General features: G+C 45.3%; 1 protein-coding gene across 4 annotated transcripts in view; it reads right to left on the bottom strand.

The window, feature by feature from the left end:
* Positions 1-2,117: 2,117 nt before the first annotated feature.
* The window catches only part of LOC128750114 (TOX high mobility group box family member 2-like), a 60,693-nt gene continuing 50,154 nt past the window's right edge, over positions 2,118-12,656 (bottom strand). The window contains exons 5-9 of one of the 4 annotated variants that reach the window (XM_053850329.1): positions 8,334-8,564; positions 6,061-6,141; positions 4,524-4,922; positions 4,318-4,457; positions 2,118-3,571 (exon numbers count right to left, since the gene is read on the bottom strand). In XM_053850329.1, coding sequence (XP_053706304.1) covers positions 3,529-3,571; positions 4,318-4,457; positions 4,524-4,922; positions 6,061-6,141; positions 8,334-8,564 — 894 coding nt within the window. In that variant the 3' untranslated portion in view covers positions 2,118-3,528. The remainder of the gene's footprint in view (positions 3,572-4,317; positions 4,458-4,523; positions 4,923-6,060; positions 6,142-8,333; positions 8,565-12,656) is intronic. The other 3 variants (XM_053850328.1, XM_053850331.1, XM_053850330.1) reach the window with 3 other exon arrangements.

The following is a 12,656-nucleotide window of genomic DNA, read 5'->3' as shown; positions in this document are numbered from 1 at the left end:
TGGAGGAGAGAAACTGGTTCTCCGTTGGTAACTCAGAGTGCAAGCTTTCTGAATGCCCGGATGTTGGAGAGCAGGCGACAACATCATATACGTCAGTGATCGCTCAAGTTTCACAGTCATGGTGCCGCGCGTGGCACTAAACTCCATGTTGGACAGCAACAGTAGACACAGAAAATCACCCGAAACAGATGAATGGACCTTTAATGATGAATAGCACTTTATAACAACCATTTATGACAAACGCGTAAAACCCAGGGGGATTGTGGGGTATTTAAAGAGACAGCGTCCTATTTTTTGAATAGTTCATATACAGTAAATATAGCATGAATGATATCATCTTTTACATTGAGAAACCGCTTTAGAAGTGGATATTGATTTTAATAACAGAAAATTGTTCTGAATGAAGGCATAAAAGGTATTTCCGGTCCATATAATTCGACCAAATCTGATTCTGATATTAGTAATTCAACAACACTTTGTTCACGGATGGAAAATGTTAATGTTTTTTTTAAACATAACTGTTTCATAAAAGTGCCGATCCTTGCTCATGGTATAAGTCTGTCTCTTATTGCCATGGTCAGCGAGGATCCCACCAACTGGGAAAGTACTTTGGTATTAGTATTGTACAGTAGTAGTAGTACATCGTACAATACTACTACTCCTACTACTACTACTAATAATAATAGTAGTTGCTTATTTTTTATTTGTGTATTAGTATTATTATTATATAGATAGATAGATAGATACTTTATTAATCTCCGAAGAGAAATCCCCATTATTATTATTATATTTCCCGTTACTTCGGTTTGTAACTCGAATTTCCTCAAGATAAACTAGAGACGGATATTAATCGTAAATACTCAGTACACAGTAGAAACGCTTTGACGCAAAGAACAAAACAAAGCTTGGTCAAAAATAATTTTCCATACGTATAATAGCATCGCATAATTTCCCAGCATGCATTTACGGTAGCAACAAAGAAACAATAATTCAATTAAAGGAATAAATCTACAACAGTTAGGTGCATCTATAAACGCTACGCAAATGTGAAACAAACGATCGGGCGCTTCAACGCGGCACCACGACTGAAAGGTTTGAGCTATTCCTGCCATTATAAATAGGTCTCGAAGCGCACTCGTCACACTGTGGGCGGAAGCTCATTGTAGAGGTCACACGCTGAGTGCTCGTCACTCCACCAATCACCTCGGGGAAGGTCTGAGACAAGAGCCAATCGCTGCCCTCGCAGGGCATCACCTGACTCGGGTGAGCGAGTGAACAGAAAACATGGGTCTGCGTGTCATCTCAGCAGGAGAAGCCATTGGGCGCTGTTTCGCGACGCCCTCTGGCGGATGCGGTGCACGCTGACTTGGAATCGCTCGCGGCTGGCGAAGTGAGTGCGATGTATGAGGTGGAGGCTCCTGCCTCCAGAACCCAATTCAGACTACTCTCCGCCCACCTTTTGGTTTTTCACTTCCACATAAACGACGACAAAAAGTCGGACACTCCATTACACCTGGCAATTTCATTTTCAGTGCGTTTTTTTGGGGGGAAATACATCTTCAAATAATGTTCATGAAACCTGCTTAGCATTGCCGAGTGTCACCAGCAGATGGAGCCCAAATCCCAGGCTAAATCAGCGCCTGCTGTCGTTCACAGGCTGTGAAGGTTTCCACTTCCGGGCATCTGTGTGGAGACAACCAGGACTAAACTGAGAGGTCTGATGTTTAATATGGCTGGGTAACGTCTCGTAAACCCTCATTCTGACCTTAAAGACGGATCTAAAAAGAATAACACAAAGTAAATACATTCAACTTCTCTATTGAAAGTAACAGTTCCACTTTTTACCAGCAGGTGGAGACAAGGTACCGTTTTGGATTTTAACTGGAACGTTTGAACAGATTATTTAGTTAATCGATAGTTTATAACAGTTTTAGAGAATAGACACTAAAGCGTCATCAACTTTGGAAGAACGCCAGGGGGTGCTGCAGTGACAGGTGGAGGAGAGGAGAAGGAGGGAGGGGGGGAGCTGATGGATTCGAATCCTATTCAGACATGAATCCAGCTGTGAAATTCAAAAACAAGAGTCTGCTGTTTCGAGCCAGGTAGTTCTTTGAGAGGCCGTCGAGCGTTCCACCACACCAAATACACAAAACACACGAGCTTTCAGGTGTAAAAATATGATGTGGACAAAAGAAACCAACAACTCAAATGATAATGAGAGTCGTAATGTTGTGGCTCAGGTCTATAATAATAATCACAGACACTTCCACTTTAAACATTTTATTACAGACAAAAGAAAACAAAAAAAAATATCGGTGACACAAAATGAATCTAAAGCCAGCGCAGGTTTTCGCCAGCCGCCCACGAGTTCAGGAAAATATTCTCCTTCCGAAGATGAAAATAATAATAATAATAATAACGGAGAGCCAGATTGTTACTTCATATCATAAATAGATCATTAAATAGAACGACCATGATGCTATTTAACAAATCATAATCTCGGGTTCTCTTAAAGATTTGGCGGGTTTATACACAAAATCAAAGTCTTTAACCCCGTGAGCCCCGTTCCGCCCAAAAATCCTGCTACAGTGAAAAACAAAAGATTATTTTTTTTTCTCCACAAAGAAAGATAAAAGATGAGTTCAACACAATTCTAAAACACCTAATAAAACTAGTTAAAACTTTTAAAACCCACTGTTTTTTTTTAAGTAACATTTCACATTTAGCAACTTTTTAATTCACCTGTACAAGAGTGAGGACTCGAGGGGGTGGGGGAGGGGAGGGGGTGGGCAGGTCTGGAGTGAGGGGGCGGTCCCTATTGACTAATAAGGGGGGAGGGGACTTCGGGAGGAGCCGCCTCCTCCGACCTTGTGAGAGCGACGACGTTCTGCTCGGCCAGGAGTGTGTTCCCTCAGTGGGTCGGCCCTCACAAAACCACACATGATGCGAAGGACCGCAGCTAAACACACAAGTAAGGAGGCTTGGATTTTAGTGATATTTACAATCACTGTGAGAAATCAAGGAGAGGAAGTCCTTTAATTGTGGGGGGTTACAAAGGTCTTAAATGACTATCTTCATGAAACTCTCCCTCAGGTGCGACTCTGTCCGTCCCTGGGTGTCCGCACCTGCCGTCCCGCCGCCGAGAATGCTTGGAGCTTCCTTCTCTGGGTGGGGTCCATCCGTGGCAGACAAGGAAGAGGGTGGAGAGTGTCTTTAAAAAAACTCACAACAAAAAATACGAAGACGTTTTTCTTTTTTTTTTTTCTTCTTTTCTGTTTTTGGTCTTCACTTCCAGTACGCGAGCTGGCAGCCCACAGGAGGACAAAAGAAAGCGTGGAGGGGGAGAAGAAGCAGTGGAAGTGCCTCGAGCTTCTGGCCAATGTAAGTGCTTGGCAAATAGATGAATTCATTAAAGCAGTCTTTGGGATTTTTCAAGATCCACCAGAGAAAGGAGAAAGATGGAGCAGATGTTTCGATGAAGCCGTTTGAAATCTCCCTGGAGTCAGACATCTGGAGGTCTTTGTATCTTCAAGTGAGGTAGAGAGGCTTGTCCCGGCTGCCCATGCCACTGCTGAGGGAGAAACCACAGGTGAGCATCCGGGCTGAACAAGTCGACGACCAGTGGGAGCTCATGCAGAAGACTATGGCTGGAGCACAACACTTTCTCCTGACTGTCCTCCACTCTGGTGACTCCTTTCCTGCCTCTTCTTTTCCTCACCTCCGAGATGTTGCTGAAACACTGGCCAGCACGTGCTACGACAAGACTGACCGACATGCTAGCTCGAACTGTATCTGACTACTGACACCATCTGCAGCTGTCTCGCTGATCTAGCTTCAGTGTCAGCGGCGAAAGAAAGTAAACTCAAAACAAACAAGACAAACAAGCGACATCAGTCGCTGGTGGAAAGTCAAAATTTGCAGATCACTTGCTTCTTGAAATGTCAAGCCGACTGCAGTTATCTCTGCAGACGCAGGGGGACCGAGCCCCACCCTCCACCCCCTCCTCCCTGTCCGGAGATCTGAAGCAGACGGTTTAAGCAATCTTCTTCAAAGAGCGTCACACGTGACTCGACCCAGACCTGATCCCATCCTGACGAACGGTGTCTCTGACTCCAGGAGCGACTGAGTTTCAGGTGAGAGATGAACCCAGATCCCTGACCGTCACAGACAGGTTGATCTTAATTGCTTGTCATGCTTTGTTTCAGCTCGGAGACACTGGTGCTCCTCGGCTGATCGGATCATGGTTTCAGCTCTGCTTTACCTGGTGCTGACCCACTTCTAGTTTCTGCTCACTGTTCAAGTGTCTCTGAAACTTACCCGCAATGGTTGGGTCCACAGTCCCTGTTGCAGTACTCGCTGTCCCAGTCGGGGTTCTGGCCATGCACTGGGTTGGGGGCCCCCGGGGACTGTGAGCTCCCGACACTGTTCTGGTAGTCCGCCTGGATGTGGGAGAACCCCTGCGGTTCAGAGAGTAAACAGCAGGTCAGACAAACGACTCTGTGGCTGTGTCAACGTGGACCCACCTGTTGGCCGAGAGGCGGGGAGTGCAGCGGCGCCTGCAGCCCCATTTGATGTGAGATGATGGGCTGCGATTGCTGCATGCGGATGGGCTGGTTGAGCAGGGAGCTCTGGTGCAGGGACAGCTGGGCGTGGGGGTGCAGAGGCGGGCTGATCTGGAAGGGAGCAGGCGGTGAGGCACTCATGCTGGGGGGCAGCATCTGGGACTGGCCCAGGCTCGGGGCCAGGCTGTGACGCGGCGGCCCCGCGTAGCTCTGCAGGTCCGACAGCGGGAAGGAGCCCGGCGGACCCAGGTAGGGAGAGGAAGGCTGAGGGGGCACGCTGTACAGGGGCTGCTTCTGGGTCAGGAGGTGGGGGGACTGGCTGGTCTGCTGGGCACTTTTTGGTTCTGGATCGTTGTACGTCTGTGACGGGAGAACAAAGGTAGATGAGGAGGACTCAGGTGCACCATATGGTAGGTCCAACATGGGCTTCAGGTAACATTCCCACCCGCCACAGTCGGACTGACCACTCTATTTAGGACTCAGTTTGAAGTGCTCAGGTCTGGGTCTGAGGCCACCTGACTGGTCTCCCTGTTTCCTGAGCAACCCTTGGTCTCCGGCAGAGTGTTCCTTCATTCTCCAGACCGACTCACATGGTCACACGTGCATACCAGACCCCAGACTCTGGTACGGAGGCCAAAGATCCTCGAGGGAGCAGCTGTGGAGATGCAAGCCCTGCGTCTGTGTGTGTGCTGGGTACCCGTGACACAGCACAACGGACCTAGTCAACCATGTGGCTGGGGAAGTGACGAGACTCTAATACTTGACCTTTCCTCATTTTCAGGAAACCTCGGTGCGTTTTGGAGGGGAGGGGCTTTCTCCCCTACTCCCCCTCCTCCCCTCCCCATGATGAGCTGTCAGATGGCTCATCTCAAGCCATCAGTGTTGATGAGAAGGTAATGGAGCCCATTTGTATGAATGGAAGTGCAGCCGGGGTAATGATCAATATACACCTTGACAGAGAGACGGGAACGGGACACACACACACACACACACACACACACACACACATACACACACAACAGAGAAACGAGGCTGTTTGCTTGCAGAACAAATGGAGTGACAAAAGGAATCTTCCTGGCGCTACATTGTCTGCTGCTAATACCAGTCGGCAGTAAAGAATGCAATCCTCCTCCTTTATTCCAGTCTGAAAACGGGGCGCCGTCGACCCCGGTTTAAATAGAGATGTCATAGATCTGAGTGTGCAGGACGCTGTCACCGCAGGAAGGAACACACGCAGAAAACCGCGGATCTATTTCAGCAGGGGATGAATTTCTGTCTCAAATCTCACGGTGGATGTCATGTGCGGCCGCACGTATTGCGATGCGATTGGCTGACCCCTCCCCCACACCCGAACATTTGCAGCTCTATGGAAAACAGGTATTGTTCCAAATATGGCATGTTCTATTTGCATCAAGCTACGGTGGAAGGAGCCCCGCCCACCCCATTAGCCAGGATTTTCCATCCAATCCATCATGAGTCCACGCTTCTGTGTGGTTACCTTGGAAACCAGACTGGCTCTGTACGCGGCCAACGCTTTCAGGTACTCCTTCTTGGCTGCCTCCGTTTTCCTCTTGTAACCCTGCGAGGAGGAAGAGAGGGATCATGAGGATGCAGGTTAAGCTTGTCCCGAGCCACACGTGTCCCTAATGTTCCTGTTTCCATCAGCGCCGATGGAACAGAACAAGCCCATTTCCTCATCAGAGCAATCGCACTCCCTCATCTCAATGTGTCTCTTTTTGTCGTGGAAACATCATTTCCATTCCAATCCACCTAGAGAAATGAAGCGGAACTGCGCTCGCTCACCGGCCCTCGCCTCACGTGAGCGCCTCGCTGCAACCCTTGTTTGAAATCGTCGCCAAATAGCTTCAGTACTGGCGCTCAAAATCTGCTGTCGCACAAGCAACCACTGCTGCCCTGTGACCCCACAGTGTGTGAAAGTGTCAGTGGGTTCATGTTTACGTTGGGTTTCTTCCTGTGAGTTGGTCTGTGACACAACGCTAGTAAGAGTCCGGCTCGTTTTGACGTTTCAAGCCGACGATTTTTTTCTCTTTTGTTTAAGACTGGAGCTGCTCCAGGTACGGATCCTTGTGGGACACCACAAACGCTCATTAAAGAGAGCAGCTATTTACGTATGTTTGTCACCACAATGCAGCCTCCTGTGATAACAACAAGAGTGAAGGAGCGTCGCACCATCAGCCAATTACACAAACAAATCGTATCAGAGAGAAAGGAATGGAAAGACAGACTGACAACTTCCTTTCATGCTGCGACAGCTATAAGGACCCTTTGATGGCCCAGACAAACTCGGAAACAATCCTGCCCCACTTCTTTTGTCTGATCCTGCAGCACCACTGATCTCCTCCGTAAATCCCTTTCATTAAAATGTTGTGGCACTTTTGAGTCAATATCGCTCGCGAATTTTGACAAACAAAGTAGGGTTCAGCGCAGAGCGTCTCATCTTTCAGTTTACTACTTGAATATGTAAAATTATTTTTCTGTCAGGAGCTGCGTGTGACTTTAAATCTTTAAAGACAGTTTGATATCCTTCCGCTGCGATGTGACTGATATACTGTACTACGACAATGGTACTATCCCAAGTTTGTGTCCTTGACTTTACACTGAGGAACCCTCCGCAGACAGGAGGCAGCTGACGTGAGACAGGAACACCCCGCCCCTCTTCCTCTTCTTCACCAGAATTAAATTTAGAAAGAAAATCATTTTAATGAGAGTCAGGGGAGCGAGGATGAGCGGCTGCTTATCTTGGGTGAGAGAGAAAGTAGCTCATTAAGCTAAGCGCTATCTCACAGCCCTGCTCGGGTAATTACACCTGTATTATGGCGGCACAACTACAGGGCGACGCCCCCCAGTGGCACAGGTGTTCACCGTTTGGAAGATTAATTGGGATTCTGCTGCTTATTTTGTAAACTTGCTGACTAATCATTTCCGCTTGTTCATATTCTCTTCCTCTAATGTGTTTGAACGCATCCTATCACCTGCTCTCCTCCTCTGATGTTTTAATACATTCTCCCTCCTGCCATTTTAGCGTGTCTGACATTTCAAAATTGACCAGTCTTCATTTCTGAGCTCTGCAGCGTCCTGAAGCGTTTGATTCCAATGTTTGTTTCTGGTGGCTGAGTCAAAGGTTTTCTTGACATTTTCTGTTCTCATTTTTGTTTACAATGGGGACAAGTGGAGAAGCTGAAGTATCTTGGGGTCTTGTCCTCAAGCGGTTGGGGGGTAAGGGAGTTGAGGATTGGTCGGCGCAGCAGGAGTGGTATTGCAGTCGCAGTCAAGGGAGCTGAGCCAAAAGGCAAAGCTCTGTATTTACTGATCAATCTTTGTCCCGACCCTCACCTATGGTCATGAGATGTGGGTCATGACTCCCGGACACAAGCCGCTGAAATGAGCTTTCTCTGACGGGTGGCAGGCGTCTCCCATGGAGATATTGTGAGAAGTTGGAACTCGGAGTAGAGCCGCTGCTTCTCCATGTTGAGAGGAGTCAGCTGAGGTGGTTCGGGCAACTCATGAGGATGCCCCCTGGACAAGGACTAAGGTCTGGAAATCGGTGCTACTGTGTCATGTAAGTGAGTTCCAGAACTCTACTGCCACGTGCTGTCTGCTGCAAGAACAATATTTAAAGTGCTAAAGAAGGTATCAAACTGAAAGGTAAAAGAAGGGCCATAATATTGGGTGAAGGTGCTGTTGAGTTTTCTTTAGCTAAAGAAACAAGTTGCAGAACAGCAGGTCGATGGTTAAGTGACAGGCTCCTACCTGCTTCTGTTCCTCGCCTAGACTGTCCCACATGGACGCGACGATCTTGGAGACGTCCCCGAACGTGGCGTTGGGATTTTGACCCTTGATGGCGGCCTGGGTGTCCCTGAAGAAAAGCGCGTAGGCCGACACGGGCTTCTGCGGCTCGTTGGGGTCCTTCTTCTTCTTCTTTTTCTGAGGCTTCGGTTTGGGCTTCATCATTTCAGCTGAAGGCCGCTTATCACTGTTTATCTGCAGACACAGAAGACAGGGCGGTCAGACAAGCGACATATGTTTGATGAGCATCGCACTGGTCTCCCTGAGGTTTGGAAGAGGTGGTATGAACGTTGGAATATACTGCATGTGTTTAGCCTCGCCCTGTGGATGCCATGAAGAACTTCCTCTGTGAATGTCAGATGGCTGTAACTCAAATATTGAAGAGGAGTCCACTAGAGCATCAGACTGTAGACATGGGAAACTCCTCATCGCTGCTCATGGTCAAACCTCTGTAACGTATGTGTTGTTTTAGTTAGTTCATAGTTATGACTCCAGCAAGTACTTAAACATTTCAGCCAATCTGTTGAGAACAAAGTGAAAATGAGTGGGAACCATTCAAGTGGAACTGCAGCAGCAGCAGCATTTTTTAAACACATTTAAAATGTGTTTAAAAACACATTTAGCAAACTAAAAAAAAAGGTTTCATCCCAACAGTTTTTTTACATTATAATATTATTGTTATTACTACTTATTTCCTATCACTACATAACCTCACAAAATTCTTTCCCATCATCGTGCATATTAACGCAATAACTCACAACCAACTTAAATGAAACAGATCAACTGAGATTCTTATTCACAATTCTTATTATGATTAATTAAATACAAAAACAATATTTAAATTTAATTTAACATAATTTTATATTATAAAATTGAAATTCTTGTACAAATATTTTCAAGACATTAAAAGAGCTTTAGTTGAAATAAGGTGATATAAAAACTTCGCCACCATCATGATTTATTTATTATCAAACTGATGCAAAATAAACAATAGTTTGTTGTTTAAATGAATGTATCGGTCCACCATCGGATTCAGTAATTCAAATTGAATAATGTGGCTTGTTGTGGCAAATATTCTGATACGATTAAACTACAGTTAGATTATTTTTCTTTATCAAATCCCAGCCCTGATTTATATACATCAAACTCACCAACAAAACTTTTCTTATATTTACCTAACTAACATTTCTATGCTTCTATCATCACCCCTCTTCACCTTGTCATCTTTTATTTAAGTTTTCTCTGCTTAACCAAGTGAGCTACTCCAATTTCAGGTGATTCAGAACTGAAGGAAAGAACTTGAACCCAGAAAAAAACTAGAAGCAAATATACGCAAGTAAGCTCCAGGTACATCCAGCCGACACATTTTAAGACAAGTCTGAGGTCGAACATGGAAGAGTGGTGCAGAATAACAGAAAACTTTTCAACTGAATTCGCAGGAACTAGCCACAACGACAGAAAAAGAGTGATGGAAACATGAGAGGAAAAACATTTCAAACAATGTCAAATGAGCTGCTTCTGTGTGAATGGACCTGCCAGGGAGTCAAACCCAGGTCACCTGACCCCGTCTGTGACTCTCTAAGGAAATTGCCTTGATGTTGGGCGGTGAGAGAAGGAGGGGAGATGAAGAGGCAGACTAGTGCGGTTGACTCGTATCAGGTCTAAACTAATCTAAGTCATATGAATATTGAATTGCCCTCAATGGTCCAACCAACGTATCAAATCATCAACCTTCATTGTCAGTTTGAAACAAAGCGAAACGCATGTCTTTTAAAATCACGGTGTTTCAGCAAAACACAGGCACTGTATTCTCCCCAGCATGAAATTAACTCATCAAAATTCCACGACCAGAAGCGTGTTTGCAGCTCAGGAAAGAACCCTTCAAAACAGCTTCATTGTCGTGTGTGTGAGTGTGTGTGTGTGTGTGTGTGCGTGCGTGCACTTGTCTGTTCCACAGCTTACAGGTAATATTCATTTTATTTTTCTCGCACGTTCGCTGGGTTTCATTAAAAAATAATCATCCCCTCACTTTTAGGCAATGAGGCATTTGAAATGACATCTGTTCCTTTGAAGCCTTTGAAGTGAAAATAGAATCAAATGGAAGCGGAGCTAATGGAATGACAAAACGACGGGCGGAAGAAAAAAAAACCCTGCTAAATAATCTCCAGGAACATTTGTATGTGCGGAGAGAGGTGATAACAACAAAACATGCCAGGAACAAAAGACAGGCTTTTATGTTCTCACTCACTTACAGTAGAATCAACAGCACGCGAAGCAATCGGACCGTTTTACCCAGAAACAGTTCCACACTTCATCTCACGTCTACAATTTACATCCCGGAGTGGAGGGTCAAGTTGAAGAGCTGAGCCACAGGGCAGGGTTGACCACCCAAAATCCACACTTCAGATACTTGTTGGACTACAGAAACTGAATGCTACACAACACTTGTTGCTAACAAAGATTTTTAAATGATTTTTAAAAAATAGAACTGATCTCTGAAGTCACCACAAAACACCGCCAGTCCCGCTCCTGTCCAGTAGGAGGCGCTGTTGCCGTAAATTCCCGTCCGCTCATCCCGGTCAGAATAATCAATCCCTTGGATGTAAAATATCCCGATGGCTTTCAATTCCCAAAAGGACCAGCCTCTTTGCTTAATTAATTCTGTGGTATTGAATAACCAATTCCGCAGTGTTTGCCAGATGCCTTGCTGTAAATGATGTGGAGGAGGAACAGTGGAAATAAAAGACGGCAGGTTCAATGCCAACATGGGTTTTTACAGTAAAACCCTGCTATTTTTAAGGAGCAACTCCTCCTTGTTTGGGGCTGCATTTCACATTTCTATCTGTTAAACCAACACAGAGCACAGAAAAGACATTTGGCATTCTGACTTCTGTATGATGATTTTAAAGCTTCTATAGGTGGATTATGGACAACGGACTGAAACAAAACATGGGCTCAGGAAGCGGGTTATTGTCAGGAGGTCAAACTGGATTATTTTGACCTGTTGAAACTGAGAGAAGTACAAGTAATATTTCTAGCCTCAGGAAAACTACTCGGATGCACAACAGACGTTACAGAGGAACATCTCATTTAACAGTTATATAGTCTTACAAGGAATGAAGAGCTGCTTCACTCACAAGGCCAATAGATCTAGATCACAGTATAAACACTGAAAAAAATGAAATGTTTGTTTATGTCATTAACTTACAATTGTATTCTTCTTCCTAAATCAACTGACCTTGAGTTGACTCGTGTTGTTTACCTGCTAGATTTGGACTCCACCTCCACTGAGACTACATGGAGAGTCCGTGTTTACCAGCTGCTTTTTCGCTTGCAGCAATTTTCCGACTTCCTACCTGATGTAGTCTGTTCTTAACATGTTTGATGGCTATTTTAACTGCATTTCTAAGTATTTGGGACGGCTCACGTTGGAGTAAAAAAACTGAAACTGAAAAATTTTAGTAAATCGTGCAGTAAATAATAACGTTTTTGACCTCACATCACAAGTAATGTGATATTCTAACTGTATATATATATATATATATATATATATATATATATATATATATATATATATATATATATATATGAGAAAACAGGCCAAACCGAGGTGTAAATACTGTCTCAGTAGATTCTGTCCATGACTAGCTGGCTCTTCTGCTTTCTGAGCAGGAGAAAATGAAACAGAAGAAACGGAGCGAGGACGGATGGGTGTGTGTGGGGGGGGAACAGCGGAGGAGGGAGGGGGTGCAGCTGTAATTCTGAATGGACAGCGCTGCATTGGCAAGACAAGATTAGAATTGACAGCCTGATAACTGCATCACTATCAAAACAGCAGAGAGAAGGAGAAGCGGAGAAAGAGAGAGAGAAGCACAATGAGAAATTCAGGGAGAGAGATGAAAAGGAAAACAGGGAGCCGATAAGGCAGGGAGGAGATGAAGAGAGGGACGAGCAGACATGTGGAGTGACAGTTTAAAAGGGGAGAGGACGAGACAATAAAAGCAGGTGATGGCGTCAACGTGGTGCCTCGATCTTGAATATGCATCATCATCATCATCATCATTGTGAGCGTGACTGTCGCATCACAACACTCAAACTCATGAGAACAGTTTTAATGTATGGAGATGTAAACACGCCTCGGGTGACTGGAATATCACATTGCTTCACCAAATCAACTGACACTCAACAGGACATCAGCGTACGCATGGAACAGTATTGAAAACTATGCTGCAGTTATCAAGAGAATAGCTGATGAGCAAGTGATTTTGAAGCCATATATTTTCCTCT

Source organism: Synchiropus splendidus, chromosome 18, assembly GCF_027744825.2.
Source record: "Synchiropus splendidus isolate RoL2022-P1 chromosome 18, RoL_Sspl_1.0, whole genome shotgun sequence".
Classification (NCBI taxonomy): domain Eukaryota; kingdom Metazoa; phylum Chordata; class Actinopteri; order Syngnathiformes; family Callionymidae; genus Synchiropus; species Synchiropus splendidus.
The sequence above is the reverse complement of the archived record's forward strand: the minus strand, read 5'-3'. Positions and strand labels throughout refer to the sequence as shown.